General features: G+C 39.2%; 1 protein-coding gene and 1 long non-coding RNA gene across 11 annotated transcripts in view; one reads left to right on the top strand and one right to left on the bottom strand.

The window, feature by feature from the left end:
• jhamt (juvenile hormone acid methyltransferase) overlaps positions 1-22,133 on the bottom strand; it is a 144,347-nt gene that overhangs the window by 23,631 nt on the left and 98,583 nt on the right. For 4 of the 10 annotated variants that reach the window (XM_067767251.1, XM_067767243.1, XM_067767252.1 and 1 more), the window contains exons 2-3: positions 3,402-3,712; positions 2,681-2,904 (exon numbers count right to left, since the gene is read on the bottom strand). In XM_067767251.1, the coding sequence (XP_067623352.1) occupies positions 2,681-2,689 (9 nt within the window). In that variant the 5' untranslated portion in view covers positions 2,690-2,904; positions 3,402-3,712. Of the gene's footprint in view, positions 1-2,680; positions 2,905-3,401; positions 3,713-19,064; positions 19,658-22,133 lie in introns of those variants that run through there. The other 6 variants (XM_067767244.1, XM_067767249.1, XM_067767250.1 and 3 more) reach the window with 4 other exon arrangements.
• The window catches only part of LOC137240676 (uncharacterized), a 61,893-nt gene continuing 48,657 nt past the window's right edge, over positions 8,898-22,133 (top strand). The window contains exon 1 of the long non-coding RNA XR_010949802.1: positions 8,898-8,987. This is a non-coding gene — a long non-coding RNA (uncharacterized lncRNA). The remainder of the gene's footprint in view (positions 8,988-22,133) is intronic.

Below are 22,133 nucleotides of genomic sequence, written 5' to 3' on the forward strand. Positions count from 1 at the left end.
AAAATGCCCCGTGAAAATTACGTACAAATTTTCGAAATTTTTTTATTTCATTTTTTGGTGCTTTTTATATTTATTTATTGGTTTCATAATGTTAAACTCAGATACCCCTGTGGGAAAGGGACCTAGAATATTCACGCGGTAGGTATAGCGGTCGTAGAAGGTGAACAAAATACCACGGCAATCCAATCCATTCGTGATGTAACTCGAAAGGGATGATTGAAGACATAAGCATCTATGAACCCTATCACAGTCCTTATTAAAAACTGTACCGCGCGGACCAGAAAAGTCAGTTGTAATCTGTATGTACTGTATCATAGATACTTGTATACAGGTACCAGCTTCTGTCCTTTGGATCGGCCCCCTCGTGGAAAATTCGCGGGAGATGTGGTTTCACCTCAAATGCGAGGGAAGTTCACTTTTGGGTAAGTTGACATACTGAACGGAGCTAAGCATCCTTCTCTCCGCTGAAGTTGACAATAAAGCATTATCTTCGGAGTAATGCGGTCTCTTCGCTGGAAAGTTGCAAAAAAGTTTCCCCCTGATCCGCCCTTATGGGAAAAGCGATTTTTACCTATCCTAACCTAAGCATACATTTCTCAATTAATTCTTTTGTGGAAGTTTTAAAAAAATCTTGACTACTTCCCTTAATTGTGCGGAGTAATCTGGGTCAATAAATGGCTGACAAAGCAGATGCTTATCGTTTGTTGATAACAATTGATAATTGTAAGAATGGGGTATGTGCCCTTTTGAAATCTTTGAAACTGCGTTGGGCTACGCTGAACGGCGGCTCGGATCTAGTGTAAATTTTATTAGTAGCTGGGGATTTGTTCATGCAAAAACGAACGAAAATTTCTATTGGATATGACGAAAAGGTTATTATCACATCCCCTGAATGTGATCCAAGACATCCTGGCAATCAAAAAAGACTGTTCCGGCTTGCAACCGGATGCCATCATCCATAAAACGGAAAAGTGTTTAGATATACCGTGTATCAAATCAAGGTAAGACCTTATGATTATAACAATTGTTCACTGAAGTGTTTGGCAGGGTACATGGAACTGATCGTTGGGCTGCTGATTACGCAATTAGATCCGTGTCATTGACACCACGAGGTTGAGCCTTACATGGTAGCTATTAATGTTAAGCATATATTTATAATTGTTAAGTATTTGGGAGACACTATAGTAATCACGCAGCTTGGGCGTGACAGCAAACCACGCAACTAACTTTGAAACCCGCACATGGGGTACTTGCTGACGCAAAAGTCTGTCCTGCCTATGTTAAAGTCGAAATTGAGAAGAATGCTGGAGCAGAAAAATTTTCAATTTTGTGGTAGTAGATGACAACTCTTATCTCTTTGAAATATAGGTAAATACATGGTTACCTAGTCTTATAGTTAGGCCAGTTTCAGTGGTGTATATTGTGGCAGACTGCGCTAAGATATCCCCAAAAAAATTTGAGGATGCACAGGAATAATGCACTAAGGCCGATGAAACTTCTTCGTCTTCAATCAATAAATAACCCACAAAAGTTGGTTTTCATAGTTATAAAGCCGATATTTTCCGGCAGCACAGCCATCGGTTTATCATAACATTATTTTCCATCAAAAGCTACAGTGGTTCCTTGCCACGCATCACCCAGCCACCATTCACTTCCATCAAGTACTTCATGGAGGCAGGTTGAACTGGCCGGTCCATGAGGCGCTCACATAGACTGAATGAGTCCGCAGTGTTTCAAGGAGGCATAACTCCGTAGAAATATTTTCCAAGCTCTGCTTATAAGCTGCAGGCTGCAGGTTTCAACGTTTCGAAGAAGCTTTTTCCCATCCCAACTTTGTAGATATCGCAGTCCTTTGGTGACTTAGTTCTCCTAGCACAATTGATTAAACTTCTACTAAATACTCAAAGGCCTTCTCCATGGAGGCGGCTTACTCCTCCCCCTATAAGCTTTCCAGGACAAGATTGTAGAAAGACGTGACAATAACTCTTACAACTTCCTAATTTGTGCCAACTGGATTTCTGAAAGATATTCTGCTAGTACGCAAAACATTAACAGAGAATACATCGGTGATCACAAAGAGTGTTCGATAAGAACCGCCGACCCGATTTTTGAGTTCCCTAATTACCTGAATGACGTCTGCCTCATCACTATAACCTACGTTTTGCCCACCTTTTACATATGTATGCACAGCCGTTAATCTTAGGAATATGTATGGGTGCATGTATGTGTTTGTATCCTATCTTGATGATATTTTCACACAAGGTGCTCGTGGTCCCTCGGTATTATTTAAATAATAACCTGTGCAGAATTTTGGAAAAGGGGTGGTGCTAAACCCACTATTATGAAATGTTTTAAATCGCTATATCTCCGCAATTATTTGAAGTACGTATAGTATTTTAAATAACTAGATTGTATACATTAAATGAAATGGGCGATGTAGAGGGAACGATAGTAAAAATGGCAGTGAGAGTGGAAGTGGGAGTGAGAGCGGGAGAGAGAAGAAGGATAAGAATTTATGAGGACAAAGGAGGCAAGTGATGGACAGAAATAATAAAAAGAAATCGAAGGTATAAAGAGTTGAGAGTGATAACCAAAAGGGAGGTCTACTTTTTACATGAAGGTAGACCAATTTTCGCTTGTCAGGAACGCTAATCTTCAATAAAAGTAAATAAAAACTCACTTTTGGCATGGATATCCGAGGTATACTCCAGATGTTATGGCGTGCCTTTGTATCTTCGTCAATAATTAGAACAGCTCCTCTCCGCCTGTGATAGTGCTGATAATGGCTGGAAGCTACCCCGTTCGACTGTGATATTGCAAATTATCATGAGTTATAAAGGTTGATGTCAGCCACTTCCGACTCTCTTTCTCCAGACTAACAATTGTAATCTAGTAACTGAAAAGCTGAAATGAGACAAAAGGAATATAAGTTCACTGTGTCCCTTTGCTGCTAATAAAATGTCATGCAAATATACACAGTACAGTCGTACCGCTTTCCACCTTAACAAAAATAAACCCTCCAACGCATAATTCATTGCCAATTAGTTTTGAGTTAATAAAAGGCTAATAAAAGAAATGTTTATGTGTGTGACTACCAACCCAGTCCCTGGTATATCATGCATATTCTTTTAAAACTATTTTCCAAGAGCGCATTAAAGATAAGTTTTCCCCCTTGAAAACTAAAATGGAAGAAAAGTAGTAAATGAACCCAATACCCAAATAAATAATTGACATTATAAATTGAGTGAAGAACAATGAGATTCTTGCAAATAGTACAATAGAAATAGTACACAAGATGTAGTGGAAGAAAATTAGAACTTATTAATGAATGTAGTTACCGAACGTGATCACACATAATTAAAAAGGTATCCATTACATAAAACTTTAACCATTCTACATACTTATTTTTTGTTGAAGGAAAGGTATAGTTGTTTGGAATATGGAAGATACTTATGTACACACATCATACATTGCCCCGAGCAGAGCATTGTGAACTCCATTTGATAAACAGAAGGAAGTGAATATATTTATTACAACTCGTCGTTTTATTTCTTGTTTTGGTGAGACCTTCAGTTTATATGCCGACTTCTTCTTCTTGTAGCGATAATGATACTCCTCGAAGGTTTTGGAGAGTTAATGGTCCTTTGCTGGTACTAGCGCGACCACCTCGGGAACAGCTTCCGTGCCGAAGTTTGGGTCGCTATAACCTCTCCTGCAAAATAAACAGGCAATTGCATTGGAGAAGCTGTAAATTACGCTGTGAGCCGCTAAAAATTCTTGCATTACACAACAGCTTGAATCCCGGCTCTATATGGTATCTACTACGATATTAGGTTAGGTAGAACTAACCGGTGCGACCTCATATAGACTGAAGGTATTGCGAGCGTTATCAGAAGTTTTTTTCAACAAACCAGAGTCTATGCTACGAGTAAAGGATTTTTTTTTTGGTGCAGCTTTTCCTGGTAGAGATACAATCGGAGGATTAGCCAAATCATAGCGGATATGATCCCATTTTGAAAAAATATTCTTTATGCCATACTCCTAGACTCAAGAGGTACCTTTCAAACTTCCTGCAACAACTTCAAGAAGAGTTAAATAATATGCTGCGCTGATGACTGCTTGACTTGGGTTCAAAGATGGATTTCTTATTTCGAGATAAAAACATTTGGTCCGAGATTAGGTAAAGTCTAAAAAATAGCCACAAGTTAAAAAATTATGCAGTTGCGTGATACACTAACGATTGTAAGACTTATCTGAGCTAGAGCCTTCCTCCTTTAGTTGTTACACAACCTGTCTCGTTTCAGACAGAATGCAAATAGTGTGGAGGTGCCTTTTTTCATCGAAGGCTGAGGTAAGCTCAGCAGCACTAGGGTCAAGGGAGAACACACAAAACCCCTATAAAATAATAACACAGTCAGTTTTTACTCGGAGCACGCGGACATAACGCGACCCTTTTTCTTTATTACCGGCAGCATTAGTTCCTAGAAAGCGAGATAGAGAGAGGAGGAGAGAGAGCGACGGTAATGGTGAGAGCGCAGGTAACGGCAGAAGCAGTTCTTAGAATAACCTTCCATCTACCTTGATGGATTTTAGGCATAGAAAGGGGTTTCCCTTAGGTAAGGAGGGGTAGATCTATGAGAATCTCCACATTAAACATTGCGCCCCTTTGATACCCCCAATAAGGAAGGAGAATGCCTAAGGCCCAAAGACTATAGGGGCAACAGGTCAGCGCTTTAAACCGTACTCTCCCAAAACTTCGGGTTCGTTGTTTTTAGAGCGAATTCCCAAGCTTGTGAGTCAGACGTCGTTGTTTCCCTATAGTGATTCTTAGACTTTATGACAGTCTTTTTCGATTTCAAATTCCTACGAGCGACTTGCCTAGTCAGAGATTGTTAGTTATTTACTTGAACGTGATCAGACAGTTTTCTCATTTACCAACACTAATATAACTGTATTTAAATACATATATTCAAACTTTTAATTATTTTCATGGTCGAATGGCAAACTTATTAATTTGATAAAAAATATAAATTCAACCAAGCAACAGCAAACAGTATGGCTAACTAAATCTATTATAAAATCCATTACTCTGCAATTACAAACAACTGCCAAACACTAAGAACATAAATAAGGCTGAGAAGAAGAAGAAGAGTGAGAAGAAATCACGTAAAAGTCCAAGGAGATTTTGGTAAGAACTTCTTAGTTGGGAATGAGCAAATGAACGAAGAAAAACCTTAATTGAATGGATGAAATTATTTTCGAGTTAACGTCAGCAGGAAAACAATTACAACTACAAAACAGTACACAAACCTACGTGCGAAACAAATAAAATACAAGCGATAGCTATAATACAAGCTAACAAAACAACATGGAAGGCAGACCAAGTTCAACTGAAACTGCACTTTTATACCACATTGTAAGTTTTTTTTTTTTTTTTTTTAACCGATCGAGTAGTGTTTTAGACTTAATATCTGTTGATATTTAACTTGAGAAATGCAACTCTGCGCTTTATTTGATTGAAAACTTTCAGCGAACACAACTGTTATTGAAACGATTCAAACATGTTCCAACAGTTGAGTGATAGAAATTTGCTTTTATGAATGTTGAGCTGAGTTAACTGTCAAATGAAATAATTAATCGTTGATCCATGATACAAAAAAACAGACTGTTGAATTCAATCATATATATTATTTCTAATTGCTGTTTTTATGTACGGGTCCCTTTTAGGCTCATTCATTTTTTGGAATCCAAATCTATATATAAAGTTTTGGCTGTGAAGATGGAGATTCGGGCTATTAGCGAACTTTGGGCAATTTTGGTCGTAGTGCTTTTGTTTAGCTATATATTATTAAAATAATTTGTTAAAAATAAACGATTGCGAGCACACAAAGAAATCTATTTGTACTATGGCACTATTGTGAATATTTGCACTGCATTACCGGCAGTTGCTACCATATGCCAGATGGCAGCGCAAGCTGTAATTTTTAATTGATTGATAGAACAGCTGATTTCTGTTGATATTTGATAAGAGACTTTTATATTAGTTGCGCAAGATGCGCACGGGTCCGGCTCGTATTACAAAATGGAGTAGCATTTGACAATACTCTCTCTCTTAATTGAAGTTTTGCTTCTAGTTTTTCTCTCTATGATTAATGTTTTCAGTATCATGCAAAAATATCACATTCATGGCATTCTGAATTATAAAATTCAAGTTTCCATTCGAGCTCAAAGCCAGAACAATAATTTGTATAATAATTTAATTATTTATAATTCAATTATTCCATTATAGAAAAATTAAAAAAAGAACAAAAAACAATAATTATCATAAAAATTATTGTAATCCTGTATAAATAGGCCGAAAAAACAAACAAAAATTGTTAACAAACCAAGAGCACATGGGAATGTCAAACAATAAACAAATCCAGCATTATCAGTGATTTGCAACAGTTGGCGCAACGCTGATTAAATATAGTTGGTAAAGAGGAATAGAAGTAGCAATTTATCAGTCAAACAAACCATCGCTATATAGTTAAATGGTTAGCGGAGCGTGCCTAAAGCGTACTGATGATGAAGGCTTAGCCCCCTACGAAATGGATCTATATGCGCAGCTATGGCAAGTCGTCTGAAATTTTCAAAATTCAAAACACTTTTTGAGCGACCTAGTGTACGTTGTGGGTCTTGACGAGAACATCATAATTCAATCACAAGAGGTTTGCTCGAAAGACACATTTTTGACAATTGCAGCCATTTGCTCCCAAATCGAATTGACATCCGTTAACTGTGTTGTTTCTTTGCGAATTTTCGAAAAATATTAGTAGTAGAAAAAGGAAGCAATCAGTTTACAAATACCCGATAAATACTTAACTGCATAATTCCTTAGAATATTTATTTTAATTTTATGATGAATTTATTAACTACGCCATGATCTATTAGTGTGGCTGAACATAGGTTTTATGAAAAGTACGGACACCAAGGAATCGTACACTTTCATAAACCTATGAACATACGAAGCCTAAACCGATTCACAATTCATCGTTTAACGTCAAAACCTCGACTATTAAGTCGATCCACGTAAAAATGTCATTAGTAAATAATGGAGATGCCATAACGAAATGTACATGTTAATGGGCATGTTAACTTATTCAGGTAAAAGGCTACAACAGGAGTCTACTGCTAATACGCGTTTAAAAATATCGAGAGGTGACCTCTACAAAAATAATTCTAAGGCGGAAATTAAAAATTGTATCTCTGTCCGGAGATATTTGCAGATGAAGTTGGCAATTTTCATGTGGTTGTTGTAATGTTTTTGTGCACTGAAAAAGATTTTGTGTACAAAGGGATTTTGCACGCATTTAATTTTGATCCCACCTCATTTGTGGACCGGCCAGGTAATTTTTTATAAGCTCGGCTGAAGGCTGGCAACGCAATCCGGGGTAATTTTTCGGTTTTTCGTCAATATCTTTTGAACGAGCTAAAATTTTTATTTCCGCCTTCGAGCTATTGTTATCGAGGTCAATACGCGTCTTTTGACACTTCTGTCGATATTTTTGGGGGCGTATTAAAAGTCGACCTTCTGTTCCATTAATTCCGTATGTTCGTAACATTCGTCTCCATTTAAGAATTTGGAGAATCGGTTTATATTTGGAATATTATGCATATTCGGACGTCGTGAGGTAGTATCAAATGAACGTATTCGGAATATTCTAAATTAACTGCTTATCCGGGACGCTCTCATGAATACTTAAAGGAAAAAGCTTTCCGAAATTTCAGAATAAAAAGGTGAATACGCCCTGTGTAGCAGGACCGCACAAAAGCTTAACCCTTCTGTCAAATTCAAGGTAGGAATATAAAGTTTTAAGAAAATAAGCCATTTTCTTTTATTTTTGTTTTTGTTAGTTCATTGCGGCTGCTGAGTATCGTATCACCCCATGTCGACTGCTTGTTCAAAATCATGCTATCTCAAAATATTTTTCAAAAATTTCCCAATTCAGGATTTGTCACAAAACCGCCCTATATTAGAGTTAGATTGTAGAACGGTTCATCTCAGAATGCTTTTCATTAACTCCCTCTTATGACAAAATGCATTGAACTTATGCTCATGTAGGGAATTTTGGAAACAAATTTTGAGATAGTGCATTTTTGAATAAAATTCTGACGTACGGCACTCTTCAAACAATTTCTGAGAGAATGACCGAACCGACATAACTTTATCAATTCATGAAATATTTAGTAGAAAATGAATTATTTCCCCAAAAACTTTTGACATTCACAAATTTATTATCACTACTAATATACTACCAAAGATATTTGTCTATTACAATTTCCCTGAAGGGAATTTAATTATTTCTCGTTTTCCTTACTTCGTAAAAGCAACCGACCAGATTTTTTAATTTGAGAGTGTCAAAGATCTGTCACCATTGAAGAACAAACCTGTAGTAATTGAATGATGGACGAGTACATTATGATAATGTGTTTCAAAATTGTCTAACACCCCAAAATTTTTAAGATATTGTTTAAAAACGGTTTTTCGTCGAAAAAAAGTTAAATGACACTCAAATTTTTCACCTGAAATCGGGCATATGTTACGACGCTTACTGTAAACAAGAAAACTACACTGCCACCAAAGTCGATGTCGTACCGTGCAGTTTTAGCACAATTACATTAAGCTTGTGCTTTATCGGTAACCGTATCGGTAACCTTTTAACAGCTGATTCGACCAACCTTATGAGAATCAATGCAATCGATTATTGGTGCCGCTAAGGTCGTAACCGTATCGTAGCCAACCAATTGCGTTTTGGTTTACCGTCGTAACGATAAACAGCTGATTACGTTAGGGATACGGATACAGCGATACGACATACGGCACCAATGACTCCGGCTTTAGTCAGTGGTTGTTTTCGTTGGTGTAAAGGTCCATGACTGTTTTATTTTTTATAAAATGTGTGATAATCGTAACAAGTTTTGTTATATCTGTGGGTTGTTCGTTGGTAAGCAACGTCACGAATAAAGCCGTGAAAGAAGCTTTTAACAATTTCTTCGACCGCGCGTATGATAAAATTGTTTGATGATTGTAGGAGTGGGCGTAGTAGACGAAAAACGGGTTTTAAACAATGAAAGCTTGAGGGTGTTAGAGAATTTTGAAACACATTTTCTTGATGTACTCGTCAAGGCCCAAAACGTACACTAGGTCACTTGAAAAGTGCAAAATTACTGTAGCACCGTGTTATCATAAAAATTATTGTTCTGCCATGGAGCTCGAATCGAACCTTGACATACAGAAAAATAACGCATACGGTCTGTATTTCAGTTTGTAAGCGGGTCTTTGCTTCTTTTTGCATATTAAAGAATACCCATGGCCATTATGTACAACTAATTTTCAGGTCTCAGAATTACGAAGTTCTAGTCAACGGAACTGAATGGCTGGATCTTTAGAGTATCACATTGTTCGCAACTAATGAATATGCAAACAAACCGTTGACGTCAATGGGATGACTGGCTATATGGAACAATATCATGAAGTTGTTGTTGTTGTTGTTGTTGTTGTTGTTGTTGAAGCGATAAACCTGTCCCCACTGTGTACCACTGATGTCCTGATATGAAACTTATCGTTCTCTGAGAGTGCGTTAAAAGGTTCATTTTAATATTATTGACCATAGATGCCATCATCCTCAATATCAAATTTGGGCATTACAGAATAACTTTGGGTTATTTTACATGGTAAAGGTTTAATTTATGAGTTTTTTTGTTTGCATATTTTAGGCAACTCTATAGCCATCTGATACTTAATACCCATTCTTGGAAACGAACTGAGAGAGAATGAATGGTTCATATCAGACATGGCGGCACTATACAAGGTGGCAGCACGGGACAGCTGATTATAAACTTTTTATACTCAGTTGAGCAGAGCTCACAGGGTATATTAAGTTTGATTGGATAACGGTTGGTTGTACATATATAAAGGAATCGAGATAGATATAGACTTCCATATATCAAAATAATCAGGATCGAAAAAAAATTTGATTGAGCCATGTCCGTCCGTCCGTCCGTCCGTCCGTCCGTCAGTCCGTTAACACGATAACTTGAGTAAATTTTGAGGTAACTTGATGAAATTTGGTACGTAGGTTCCTGAGCACTCATCTCAGATCGCTATTTAAAATGAACGATATCGGACTATAACCACGCCCACTTTTTCGATATCGAAAATTTCGTAAAACCGAAAAAGTGCGATAATTCATTACCAAAGACAGATAAAGCGACGAAACTTGGTAGATGAGTTGCATTTATGACGCAGAATAGAAAGTTAGTAAAATTTTGGACAATGGGCGTGGCACCGCCCACTTTTAAAAGAAGGTAATTTATAATTTTTGCAAGCTGTAATTTGTCAGTCGTTGAAGATATCATGATCAAATTTGGCAGGGACGTTACTCCTATTACTATATGTACGCCTAATAAAAATTAGCAAAATCGGAGAAGGACCACGCCCACTTTAAAAAAAAATTTTTTTTAAAGTAAAATTTTAACAAAAAAATTAATATCTTTACAGTATATAAGTAAATTATGTCAACATTCAACTCCAGTAATGACATGGTGCAACAAAATACAAAAATAAAAGAAAATTTCAAAATGGGTGTGGCCCCGCCCTTTTTCATTTAATTTGTCTAGGATACTTTTAACGCCATAAGTCGAACAAAAATTAACCAATCCTTTTATAATTTGGTACGGGCATAGATTTTATGATGCTAACTGTTTTCTGTGAAAATGGGCGAAATCGGTTGATGCCACGCCCAGTTTTTGTACACAGTCGTCCGTCTGTCCTTCCGCATGGCCGTTAACACGATAACTTGAGCAAATTTTGAGGTAACTTGATGAAATTTGGTATGTAGGTTCCTGAGCACTCATCTTAGATCACTATTTAAAATGAACAATATCGGACTATAACCACGCCCACTTTTTCGATATCGAAAATTTCGTAAAACCGAAAAAGTGCGATAATTCATTACCAAAGACATAAAGCGACGAAACTTGGTAGATGAGTTGAATTTATGACGCAGAATAGAAAATTAGTAAAATTTTGACAATGGGCGTGGCACCGCCCACTTTTAAAAGAAGGTAATTTAAAAATTTTGCAAGCTGTAATTTGTCAGTCGTTGAAGATATCATGATGAAATTTGGCAGGGACGTTACTCCTATTACTATATGTACGCTTAATAAAAATTAGCAAAATCGGGGAAGGACCACGCCCACTTTTAAAAAAAATTTTTTTTTAAAGTAAAATTTTTACAAAAAATTTAATATCTTTACAGTATATAAGTAAATTCTGTCACCATTCAACTCCAGTAATGATATGGTGCAACAAAATACAAAAATAAAAGAAAATTTCAAAATGGGCGTGGCTCCGCCCTTTTTCATTTAATTTGTCTAGGATACTTTTAACGCCATAAGTCGAACAAAAATTAACCAATCCTTTTGAAATTTGGTAGTGGCATAGATTTTATGATGTTAACTATTTTCTGTGAAAACGGGCGAAATCGGTTTATGCCACGCCCAGTTTTTATACACAGTCGTTCGTCTGTCCTTCCGCATGGCCGTTAACACGATAACTTGAGCAAAAATCGACATATCTTTAATGAACTTAGTTCACGTGCTTACTTGAACTCACTTTATCTTGGTATGAAAAATGAACGAAATCCGACAATGACCACGCCCACTTTTTCGATATCTAAAATTACGAAAAATGAAAAAAATGCCATAATTCTATACCAAATACGAAAAAAGGGATGAAACATGGTGAGGTAATTGGATTGGTTTATTGACACAAAATATAACTTTAGAAAAAACTTTATAAAATGGTTGTGACACCTACCATATTAAGTAGAAGAAAATGAAAAAGTTCCGCAGGGCCAAATAAAAAATCCTTAAAATCTTGGCAGGTATTACATATATAAATAAATTAGCGGTATCCAACAGATAATGTTCTGGGTCACCCTGGTCCACATTTTGGTCGCGATCTGGAAAACGCCTTCACATATACAACTACCACCACTCCCTTTTAAAACTCTCATTAATACCTTTATACTAGGTTCAAACACACACCAAATTGGCAATTTATACTATTTGGGCAATTTATTACGCAATTTGTCATATAATAAATTGTAATAATAAATTGCCAATTTAAACAAAATTGCGTAATAAATTGTTTCAAACTGCAAATGCAACATTGTAAAGTGTGTTTATTGAGTATACTTAAACGTCAGTTACGCATGGCTGAACTGTATGGTTGGCTCATCTCATCAGCTGATTTTATGTCTTTCATTTCACTGGAGTAGGGATTGTCAAAAGAAGATGGCAAAATCAAAATGAAACCAAAACATTGAACACATTTTCTTACAACACACAACAATTTCAAAGTTTTATGTTTTCATTCCATTTCATTCGCCTAATAATTTGCGTGTTCATTTTGACAGTCTGAACAAAGGTATGTTCTTGCTGTAGCGATGAGCCAACCAGCTATCAAATTACTATTGTGTAAGCTAAATCGAGTTGTATGAACAGCACTCAATTCAAATCGAAATTTCCTCAATTTATTTTTCTGTTTGAACATAGTATTAATTTGATACCCATATCTTACAAACACATTCTAGAGTCAACCTGATCCACCTTTATGGCTATATCCCTAAATGGCGTCCACCTATAGAACTATGGCCCACTCCCTCATAAAATACTCTTTAATGCCTTTCATTTGATACACATGTCATACAAACACATTCCAGGGTTTCCCTCGGTTCATTTTCCTACATGGTTATTTTCCCTTATGTTGTCACCATAGCTCTCAACTGAGTATGTAATGTTCGGTTACACCCGAACTTAACCTTCCTTACTTGTTTTTACTTTATTTGATACATCAACTTCCGGCGCAGTACAATTTGGACATTAGACCATCGAATTTACAAAAACCAATTATGTACATGTTTGTAGGTATGTCATCATGCTGCAACCTTCTATGTTTCCGCCATGATATCAGGTCATCAGTGCTGTATACTCTTCCTTTCTTTCCCCCTCTATTTGTAACTACCCGTTTGCAATCATCTGTTGTATTTTGTTAATTTGATTAACATCAGTGAGAGCACTAACCGAGATCCCTCCCAGTCATATGATCAAACCCGACAGACGTTGTTCTGACTTTCTTTATCCATACACCTCACCTCTGTCGAACTCTCTTATTCCTCTCTTATTTTCTCTCCCCTCTTCGTTTTTTCAGGTTACCTTAATCGGTCCAATTAATTTTTATATTTGGCGGCCACCGTGGTGTGATGGTAGCGTTCTCCGCCTACCACACCGTATGCCCTGGGTTCCTACCCCGGGCAAAGCAACATCAAAATTTTAGAAATAAGGTTTTTCAATTAGAAGAAAATTTTTCTAAACGGGGTCGCCCCTCGGCAGTGTTTGGCAAGCGCTCCGAGTGTATTTCTGCCATGAAAAGCTCTCAGTGAAAACTCATCTGCTTTGCAGATGCCGTTCGGAGTCGGCATAAAACATGTAGGTCCCGTCCGGCCAATTTGTAGGGAAAATCAAGAGGAGCACGACGCAAATTTTACGAGGAGGAAGAAGCGTCGAATGGCAGAATGAAGAGGCAACGTTCGGCAGAAGGCGACAAGCCTGCTTTCAAGAGGCAGAAAGGACCCAGTCCTAGAGCCGCGAGGCAGGGCAGTCGCATAGACAAGACAAGTAGGCCCAAAGCTGTAAGACAGATGGGTTCCAATAGCGAGGTAGCAACTACCTCGAAAGCTGCCAGTCAGAGGGAAGTTCCAACTACGGAAGTAGGAGATAAGCCAAAGGGAGATAACGCTAAGACTCCGGCTTTCTCGGAGGCGCTAAAGGGAGTTAACGCGAAGACTCCGGTGTTCTCGGAGGTTCCAAAGGGAGATAACACTAAGACTCCTGCTTTTCCCGAGAAGATGAGTGATGTGGCAAAGCAGTCAGTGACTGTGGCGCTGGTTGATCGTAGCAGTCCGTTCTGACAAATGACTACTGAAAGGTGGAGATCTGTGGAAAGGGAGCTTATTAGCTTAATGCTTAAGATGATGCGGGAACAACCAAGTAAGCCCCTTCCAACCTTTGATTCGGGGGGATGGTATAATGGTGTGAAGATGATAGCGTGCGACAACATCGCGAGCTTGCGGTGGCTGGAGGAAGTCGTTCCAAACCTCCAAAGGCAAGGCACGAACGCGCGGTTTGAGGTGGTGGATAAAGCGCAAATCCCCACGGTACCAAAAGTTAAGGTATGGATACCATGCGTGATGAAGTCGGAGGATACACTGCGACTTCTGCAGAATCAGAATCCGAACATACCGACACAGGATTGGAAGGTACTTATTGTATCTCGGCCTACCGAGGATGGTCAGTTCTACATCTTCCAAATAAACAAGCAGGCGGAGGATATTTTGTAAACGCAGCTTGGCAAAATGTCCTTTGGCACTGGCAAAATTTACATGCGACTCAGGAAAAGAAGTCCCGAGGATAAAAATCCTAACACGCTGGAAGTGGGCGAAGTCGAAAAGGACCTCAGAAGCCTAAGGGAAAAAAGACAGGTGGAGGTCCCCGACGTCACCACGAACGTGCTAGAAGAGGACCAACCGCTAAATGGTGCTGTGACTTGCACAGAGGAACACACGGCACAACATTCACGAGAGGCTGAAGGGGGCCTCGAATACTCTAAACCAAACAAACAGCCCAATGGTGCTGCGAGTCCTACAGATAAACCTCCAACACAGTAAGGTGGCGTCGAGCGAACTCCTCCTAACCCTTGAGGAGGGTTCGTTTGGCGTGGCGCTGATCCAGGAGCCGTGGCTCTCATCGGGAGGAAAGGTTTCTGGACTTAGCGCGCGCGGGTTTGGCGTTTACTACGCACAAACGGAAGGACGGGTGCGAGCTGTAGTAATGGTAAGGAAACAGCTGCATTCATATATGCTGCCTAATTACACCACCGAGGATCTCGTAGCGGTGGCCGTTGAGCAAAAGAATAAGCTGGCATTTATCCTGGCGTCCTGCAACATGGCCCATGCTGCGGAGGTTCCACCGATGGAGTGCAAAAGGCTAGTACAGGAGGAAGGGCGCAAAGGGCGGTTGGTCATAGGCGCAGATGCAAATGCGCACCACAATGCGTGGGGAGGAGCAGATACGAACGAGAGAGGCGAATCTCTATTTTGTTACATCCTGCAAACCAATTTGCAGATAGCCAACAGGGGAAATATTCCTACATACATTGGTCCAACATCCAGCAATGTTCTGGATATTACATTGAGCTCCGAGCGTGATATATCAAGGTATGATTGGATGGTTCTCGATAGACCATCCTTCTCCGACCATGCATATATAAGGTTTAGCATTCCACTAAAGAGGGTAGAGAAGGGAGGAACCTTTAGAAACCCTAGGGCAACGAATTGGACTAAATTCCAGAAACATGTAGAAACGAAACTGGGACAACCCAAAGAGGTTGCTAATGTAGAGGAACTGGAGGAGTCGAATGAATTCCTAACAAGGACGCTTATGACTGCGTATAACAAAGCTTGCCCTCTAAGAAGATTCAGAGGAAAAGCAAAGCCGCCATGGTGGAGCAATGAGCTGAGTCTTCTAAGAAGACAGGTAAAAGAAATGTTTAAACTCGCAAAGACCGCGGAAAGCGAAGCGTGTCGGGACGAGTACAGGGATCTACTGAGGATCTACAAGCGTGAAATTACCAGGGCGAAGAGAAACTCATGGAAAAGTTTCTGTACGGACATAGAGTGCTCCAGTGAAACAGCACGGTTGAAAAAAGTCCTAGCAAAGGGAAACATAGTCCAGGGACTAATAAAGAAAGAGAACGGGGAATGGTCACGTGATAGTGAGGAATCCCTTGAGGTGCTTCTCGATACACATTTCCCATCGGGAGACGGTTTAGAAGAACCAGCAGACATCACTCACACTTCGATCACGGAGCTAGTGGTGCCGGGCTTGGTGACCGATACCAAGATCGAGTGGGCAGTGAAGACGTTTTCTAAGTTTAAATCGCCGGGCCCAGATGGTATATTCCCGGCCATGCTACAAGTCTCAAGTAGGGCGGTCGTGGAATGGCTTAAAATAATATTCGATGGGTGCATAAGACTGAATCATGTACCGCACTCTTGGAGAACTGCTCGTGTAGCTTTTCTACCAAAGGCGGGGAAGATCGGTCACGTGTATCCCAAAGACTATAAACCCATTAGCTTAACATCATTTCTGCTCAAAACCTTTGAGAGGCTGATAGATGTGTACATAAAGTCCAACGTGGATGAAAAGCTGCTCTCCACAACACAGCATGCGTACACCAAAGGCAAGTCGGTAGACACCGCATTGCATAGGGTGGTAATAAGCATAGAGAAATCCTTGGAATATAAGGAGTATGCTCTAGGAGTCTTCTTGGACATTGCCGGGGCTTTCAATAATGTTGCAAAATGGGCGATTATGGATGGTCTTAATTACATTAAAGTACATCCTGCCTTAATCAGATGGATCGGCTGCATGTTAAATTGCAGAAAGATTACATCACAATGGGGATTGTACGAGGCCACGAAATCAGTGGACAGGGGCACGCCGCAGGGAGGGGTGCTATCACCTCTGCTGTGGACACTGGTCATCAACCAACTGCTCAGGCAATTCGATGAGGGACCCGTAAAACTTACGGCTTACGCAGATGACGTTGCAATTGTCATAAGTGGAAAATGCCTTCCAACGATTAGTTCTTTGATGGATCGGGCGCTTCGGGATATTCATACCTGGGCATCTAATGTCGGGCTGAAAGTCAATGCGGAGAAGACGGATATGGTCTTGTTTACAAAGAGGTACAAGGTCCCAAATTGGACCAGGCCTAAGTTAGGAGCGGTGACCTTACAGGAGAAACCTTGCACAAAATATCTAGGAATCATCCTAGACAGTAAGCTGTCATGGAAGCTCAACGTGGAGGAGAGGGTCAAGAAAGGCCTCAACGGCACTCTATGCATGTAAAAGAATGCTGGGGTGTACGTGGGGCCTATCGCCCTCTCTTTCTCATTGGGTTTTTACAGCGATTGTAAGCCCTATTCTATACTATGGAGTTCTTTTTTGGTGGAAAGCCACACAAAAAACAACATACCTCAAAAAATTAGAGGGGGTATGCAGACTATCGATGCTTTGCATTACGGGAGCCCTGAAAACAACCCCGACGGCTGCACTGTATGCCATTCTGCACATTCCACCTGTAGACCTGGTAGCAAAGAACAAAGCGTTAACGACCGCAACCAGGCTCGATGCTTCGGGGCAGCTTGAGCGCCGACCATATGGCCATAGTAGTATAGCGTCCTCAGTCACAAGACGAACAGACTACATGATTCCCTACCTGCACTTTGAGGGAGATCTCAAGGCCACAATAGAGGTGGACGGTTGGCGCAAGGGTGCGCAAATGGCGGACGAGGCGATACATGTGTACACCGATGGTTCCAAAATAGTGGAAGGAGTAGGGTCTGCGGTATACTGCGCTGATCCGGAATTAAGCAGATCCTACAGGCTGCCGGATTACTGTAGCGTTTTCCAAGCGGAAATATTAGCCGTAACCAAAGCAGTAGAAACCCTGGAAGAGAATAGCTTAAGCTGCAACCGTGTTAACTTTTATATTGACAGTCAAGCAGCAATTAAGGCAATAATCTCGCATAGCACAGCATCTAAATGCGTGTTAGGGTGTAAGCAGTCTCTGGAGAGAATCGGGACAGGGAGAAGCATACATCTATATTGGGTCCCAGGGCATATGGGAATAGATGGGAATGAAAAAGCGGACGAATTAGCTAAAAAGGGCGCATCCCTTGAAGCTTGCTCAGTAGACGTCCCAATTAGATTGGGCGAGATTAAGCGAAGGCGAGAGGTGCACATGATCCACCAAGCAGAAAAGGCGTGGGTTCAAGCGCGGGGCTGTAAAGTGTCGAAGATTATGTGTAGGTCTTACAACCTTAGACTAACACAGTTGCTTCTATCATTAAAAAGAGAGGACTGTAGACTCATGACGGGTATTCTGACTGGACACTGCCTTCTGGCGTCACATGCCTTTAAATTAGGCTTGGTCAGTGATAGCAGGTGTAGGAAGTGCGGGTTGGAGGAGGAAACGATCGAGCACGTTCTGTGATCGTGCCCTGCACTTGCCAGGCTAAGACTCCAGCTATTAGGAGTGATACAGCTGTCAGATCTAGAAGCAGCAAGTGGCTTAAGTCCTAGGAAGCTTCTAGTATTTGCCAAGAGGACGGAGTTATTTTATAACATAGGTCCTGGTTTTTGATAGGGTTTTTCAGTTTGGTCGTTAAAACAAACTTCTGGTAACACTACGGACTCAATCAGTCTATGTGAGGTCCTCATGGACCGGCCAGTTCAACCTACCTACCTACGACGCAAATTGGAAGAAAAGAGAACCTCGGCTTTAGATCTCTTCGGAAGTTATCGCGTCTTAAATTTTTTATTTTTTTATTTAATTTTTATATTTCCGTCATTCTTCAGTTAATCTTCCCCTTTGCCTCTTACTCCACCTGCTCTTTTTCATATCGAAGCCTAACTCTCCTTTACTCTTATATTTATTCTTTACTCTACCTGCTAACCTCGTACTCCTACTTTTTCTCAAACCATTACCTCACTCTTACTTTTACTCTCACTCTCCCTATTCCTCTAGTTCTCTTTACTTGTCTCACTTCCCTCTTACTTTCTCTTTTTCTTTTGATTTCCCTTTTTGAATGTGAAGACACATCGAGCTTGACTTTTTTCCGCGCATTGCATTACTAAAGTGGTAAAAGAGTAGCAAAAATGTTCCCTCCCTACTACTTTAAAATTCATGACCAGATTAGGAGGCCCGTGAAATTTTTGTTGTTGTGTTACTGACTTCACCTGTTTGGTTTTATTGCATCATGGTCTGTTCATCTTAGCAATTCGCTAAATTTAATATGTTTTATAATATTTTATGATACAAAAAACTGAAAAGAATTAAACATACTACATATTATAGCTATTACGATCCTGCCAAAGATGTGTTCAGTTACCATTGTATTTTGAATTACAAAGTATATCCTACCCGAGTAGAGATTTGAACTCGAGTCGTCTCTAGGCTATGACTTCAACTGTTTTTTTTTTGGGAGTTGGGATTAATGGCAGGGTTCTATGACCATAGCGACAGGTACAAAATCAATATGGTCTTTCTAGATTGTCGTTTCATTTCACGATTCCTCCGATATTCACAATAGCTCCGTTATTCACAGTAGCTCCGTTATTCAGTATTTAAATTCCGTTATTTCTCGAAATGTAAATTTTTTTGGTTTTTAAATGGCACCACGCCAGGCACAAAATCAATAGTTATTTAGTTTTTAAATGGCACCATGCCAGGCACAAAATAAGCAATATTTATTTCAAAGCTATTTGTCACACTGAATCCTGTTAGGAGTTCAAAAACACCACCCTGACTTCAGGTCAGGAAAGCATTGCATCTCCCAACTCCGCCAAAATGCCAGAAGGAAGCACAAAGCCAACCATGAGGCCTATTTAAATTTTCAGCTCAACCAAAAAAGACCGACAAATTGCAGTTGAGCCGAGGATGACACTGCACGACCACTCCGAGGAACTGACTAGAACGGAATGACTTCATCTGTTTGTATGATATTTAATTCAGTTTTCTTCAGTTGTTGTTATTATTATTTAATTTTATTTGGTGTTTGTAAACAAAGAGAAAATTAACACTTGTGCACGGAATTTCATATAGAACAAGATTGGTTCAGCTCTACTACATCGAGTAAATAAAAATTCTGAAGCTATCTCAGCAAGAATGCTTGATTCGCTCTCTTACCAAACAATTATTTATTTATTTATTTATTACGGCTCTAAAGGCCGATTTCACAAACTCGACTTAGGCTAAAAATTAGTTGCAACTTAAGTTAGCACAGATTTGAGGCAAAGTTTTTTTTTTCAGTTTCACCAACTTTGCTACGAAACCCATTTGACATACAAAAACCCTGCCAGCTGTTTAATACATAGTAGTATTTTTGGCTACGTTTTAATTACACGCCACCCAGTGAATTCACACAACAGTGGGGTTTGCTATATTTGCGTAATGAAATAAGTATCAATACTGCCATTTAATTCGACTCAAAATTTGTACAGCAACACTGTTGAAAGTCGAGAATAAGCCAGCTGACAGGTGGGCTAAGGGGCCAGTTAAACTTCCTTAAAACCCTAACGCCATAGTTGTAACCATATTGTTACTTATCCGTATCAAATTGGCATCAGTTATTGGTGCCATAACCTAAAAATCGTGAAAATTTCATAAAAATTAAGAATACACAAAAAATTACAAACATATACCACAATAAATAAGTCTCTTAGTCAAAACGTATCCAAAACAATAAATAAAATCCACAAAAAGTTAATAAATTCTCCAACTCAAATATTTTTAGGTTATGGATATGGCGAAAAACCCAAAAACCAATTGGTTGGCAATGGTATGGTTATGGCGTAAGCGTTATGGTATGGCACCATTAATCGATTACATTGATTTCCATAAGGTTGGTTCGATTAGCTGTTTTATCTGGTTATGGATAAGTCACCATTAAGTGGCCCTTAAGGGCTAATTAAGCTTCATTAACCCTAACGCCATAGTCGTAACCATACCCATATCCATAACCATCTCCAATGTGATCGATTAATGGTGCCTTAACCTAAAAATCGTGAAAATTTCATAAAAATGAAGAAAATGCAAAAAATTACAAACATATTCCACAAAAAATAAATCTCTTAGTCATAACGTATCCAAAACAATGAATAAAATCTAAAAAAAATTATTAAATTCACTAACTCAAATATTTTTAGGTTATTGATATGGCGAAAAACCAAAAACCAATTGGTTGGCTATGGTATGGTTATGGCGTTAGCGTTATGGTAAGGCACCATTAATCGATTACATTGACTTAGATAAGGTAGGTTAGATCAGCTGTTTTATCTGGTTATGGTTTTATGGTTGTAAGTCACCATTAATTGGCCCTTTAATTTGTGACTCAGCTAAGCATTGGTGGTGAAACAGAAAAATTAAAAAATATGACTTAGCTAAGTTCAAAAACTTAAATATAAGATGGCATCAATTAACAATGTGTACTTAATCTAAATGGGCCAAATAGAAGTTTTTCGACGGCAATGTGTATACAGGTGTGATCGAGCTACGTTGATTGCTAAGCTATATTAACATTAAACAAGTAAGGACGGTACTGTCTTTGGCTGTGCCTAATACCTCATACCTTTCATGAATGGAGCTTAACAATAATCCGATGAAACTTGTAAAATTCATAAAATCTGAACAATCAGCTATGTGAATATTTTAATATATATATTTTCTGTACATGTGTTTGTGACTGAGCTGTGCAACCGAAAGGTGACGTCAAACGAAAAAATCGATTGGCATAACTAAATAAACGTTGATGGAATATGAGATCTTCAAAAAACTCGATCAAAACCCGATAGGACCAGGGAGTAACTCTGATGCATTTTGTCTCTCCTGAGACCACAGTCTTCTAGTATAATACATCGCAGATGAATCAGGTTATGCTGAAATTACGAGACGGCTAAATTTTATATGATTTGTTCACGATCTTAGAAGAGTCTTGGAGCGTCGAGAAAAGTTATGCTGAGAAAGAACGCAGTGGTCTTACAAGTGCTACAAGAAGACCAGTCCCCTTTGTGAACAAATATGCATATGTTTCTTAGATCCATCCTATGATCTAAGGTCAGATTTGTGGAATGATAGAGCAACCTGTTAGTCATAAGTATGGGAAATCAGCTCCCCAAACCTCAATAAACTATCTTTAAAGCTTTCTCCCTAAAGTCCTTCCAAGTTCTGTATGTAATGTTGCACCTACTATCCCCCTGAGTATGCCTTCGTAGAGAACCCTTAAAGGAAGCAATTTTGCTAATAACACGGGGTGATGTAAAGTAGATGCGTGAGAGGACTTCAGTGTCACTGTATTATATGCCACCATTGGCTAAGCTGAGGAGTTTCTTCAATGTCGAGTGACCTTATAGGACAATATTGGCATAATTCTGGGATCTGCGCAGACATATCCGCATCTGAC

The sequence above is a fragment of the Eurosta solidaginis genome, chromosome 2, assembly GCF_040869045.1.
Source record: "Eurosta solidaginis isolate ZX-2024a chromosome 2, ASM4086904v1, whole genome shotgun sequence".
NCBI classification, from domain to species: Eukaryota; Metazoa; Arthropoda; class Insecta; order Diptera; family Tephritidae; genus Eurosta; species Eurosta solidaginis.